At 40.4% G+C, this 2401-nt stretch overlaps 1 protein-coding gene across 1 annotated transcript; it reads right to left on the bottom strand.

The window, feature by feature from the left end:
- Positions 1 to 427: 427 nt before the first annotated feature.
- LOC116850248 lies at positions 428 to 808 on the bottom strand. Its single transcript, XM_032828287.1, has one exon. It carries the CDS (start codon positions 806 to 808, stop codon positions 428 to 430), a length of 381 nt encoding a protein of 126 aa, XP_032684178.1.
- Positions 809 to 2401: the final 1593 nt, after the last annotated feature.

Genomic DNA, 2401 nt, shown 5'->3' with positions numbered 1-2401 from the left:
CTCTATTTCGGCGATTATTTCCTCATTTGATGTGAACCGCTTTCCTCCAAGCTATTTTTTCATGTTTGGAAATAAATAGAAATCGCAGGGGGCCAAATTTGGAGAATAGGGTGGATGAGACAGCAATTCGTAGCGTAATTCAACCAGTTTTGCTGTGGCAATTGAATGAGCGGACGAATGAGCTGGTGCGTTGTCATAATGAAAGAGCACTTTTATTATTCGCCAAATAGGGCTGTTTTCTCTTCAATTCAGCGTCGAATCGGTCCAATAAATCAGCATAGTACTGCCCCGTGATTGTCCTTCCCTTCTCCAAATAGTCGGTGATACCTCGCGAATCTAAAAAAACGGTGGCCAAGATCTTTCCGGCCGATGGAACCGTTTTTGCCTTCTTTGGAACAGGTTCGCCGGATAAAGTCCACTGTTTTGACTATTCTTTCGTTTCTGGCATGTATTGATGGATCCATGTTTCGTTAACAGTGATGAAACGCCGCAGAAACTCTTTCGGATTGCGCTTAAACATGTCCAAACAGTGCTCCGAAGTTGTCATGCGATTCCGTGAACAAACGCCCATCTCACCGATAGCTTTCTCATGCCAAATTTTTCCTGTAGGATATTTTGTGCGCGTTTTGTACGCAATTGAGATATTTACAATGTCAGCAATCTCTCTGATTTTCACCCGGTCTGCTAACACGATATCATGGATTTTGTTGACCATATTCTCCGTAATCCATTTCAATCGGACGACGCTCTTCATCAAAAACGGATGTTCGGCCACGCTTGAATTCATTGAACCAATATCTGATGTCATGGTCCTTATAAACGGCATGCAACTTCACTTTGATTTCCTCATCGTCTTTCCATCCAAAAAAAGGAATCGAATCACTGACCGATATTGCTCTTTTTCCATGGTTGCAAACAAACACAAACTCGTCCACTTTCAACAGTTATCAAAACAAAACTACTCTATAAATTTGTCTGAAATTTTGACTGGCGTCGTTCGGAAAATGGCGTTAAACGATGGTATACAGACTTTGAATCAATGACGCCATCAGTCGTTAAACACGAGTACTTATATTTGAAGCACTTGTATATTTGAAGTTAATATATTTGAAGTTGCTTTAAGAGAGATAAACACTGTGACAGTCGAAAAAATAGCTCTTTTCAGCAAATTTTTTGTGACGTCCATAAAGCAGGTAGACAAATAAATGTTTTTGCATTGATTTGGTCATCTTTTCAATTGTTGAAAAATAATTTTCTATTTGATGAAATATATTTTTATTTTGGTATAAAATGTGTCAGTAGTAGGCTCTGCAAGCTCTGCACTTGGAGTCCTTAAAAGTTATCTGACATAGAAAACCCAAGATTTTTAAAATATATGAATGTAGTTTCAATTAAGTTTTAAAAACATTTATCTATCTGCTTTATGAGCGTCACAAAAAATTCGCTAAAAAGAGCTATTTTTTTTACCATCACAGTGTTTATCTTCCTTAAACCTGGTGTTATTATACTGATAATATGCGGTTTCTATGAAGAAACATATATAAGAAAATATAAATGTAAAACGATCTCCGAGCAGTCGCGAGACCCTTAAAAAGTATATCTTCTTTTGTGAAGTGACCATACTATTTTTTTCTACATAAAATGTTGCCCAACGTAATGACAACGACAACGGACAAGATTTTCTTAAAGTATATGAATGCAGTTTTAGTTAAGTTTCAAAAACATTTATTTATCTACCTGCTTTATAGGCGTCACAAGAAATTCGCTAAAAAGAGCCATTTGTTTTCGGTCGTCACAGTGTTTATCTTCCTTTAAGTTCACGTATGTACCCTCGTGGTCGGAAAGGTGGTTTGGTTTTTTTGTTAGTTTAGGACCTGTCCTTTTCTTTTCTAATGGGATAATTTTTTTTGCAATAACAGAGCTCTTTCATTGGACGGATAGATTCTGAAATTTACAAAAAAACCAGACAACCTTTCTCTCTCTCTCTCTCTCTCCAACCGACATCAGTCTATTGAGAACGGGGAAAGGAGGAAGGGAGGTAGTTCCGAGATAAGTTCCGAGGTAGCAGGCGAGCAAGCGCGGACGCTCACGAGGAGACTTAGGGCGTGCCGGAGATTACGATCAATCCGCTCTTTAAATTCTTCGCGAAAGCTGCCCTCGATACAGCCTCGACGCGCAGATTCTCGTCTGACATCCCGGTCGGCCGTTTCGGCGTGACACACACACACACACACACACACACACACTCTCTCAGCTGGTCCGGTAGCGTATGCATATGTAGGTGTGTGCATATGTCGTACGCACACTTACCCCTGCCCGAAACGATGCGTAAACGCACCGTGGCCGATACGTACCGCGCGTACACGCACAGCTACGACACGCGAGGACGTGTACGGGGACA

This window comes from Odontomachus brunneus, unplaced genomic scaffold (genome assembly GCF_010583005.1).
Source record: "Odontomachus brunneus isolate Ranch 3 - 2012 unplaced genomic scaffold, Obru_v1 Obru_scaffold_138, whole genome shotgun sequence".
Classification (NCBI taxonomy): Eukaryota; Metazoa; Arthropoda; class Insecta; order Hymenoptera; family Formicidae; genus Odontomachus; species Odontomachus brunneus.
Note: the sequence above shows the minus strand (reverse complement) of the source record. Positions and strands in the feature narration are given on the sequence as shown.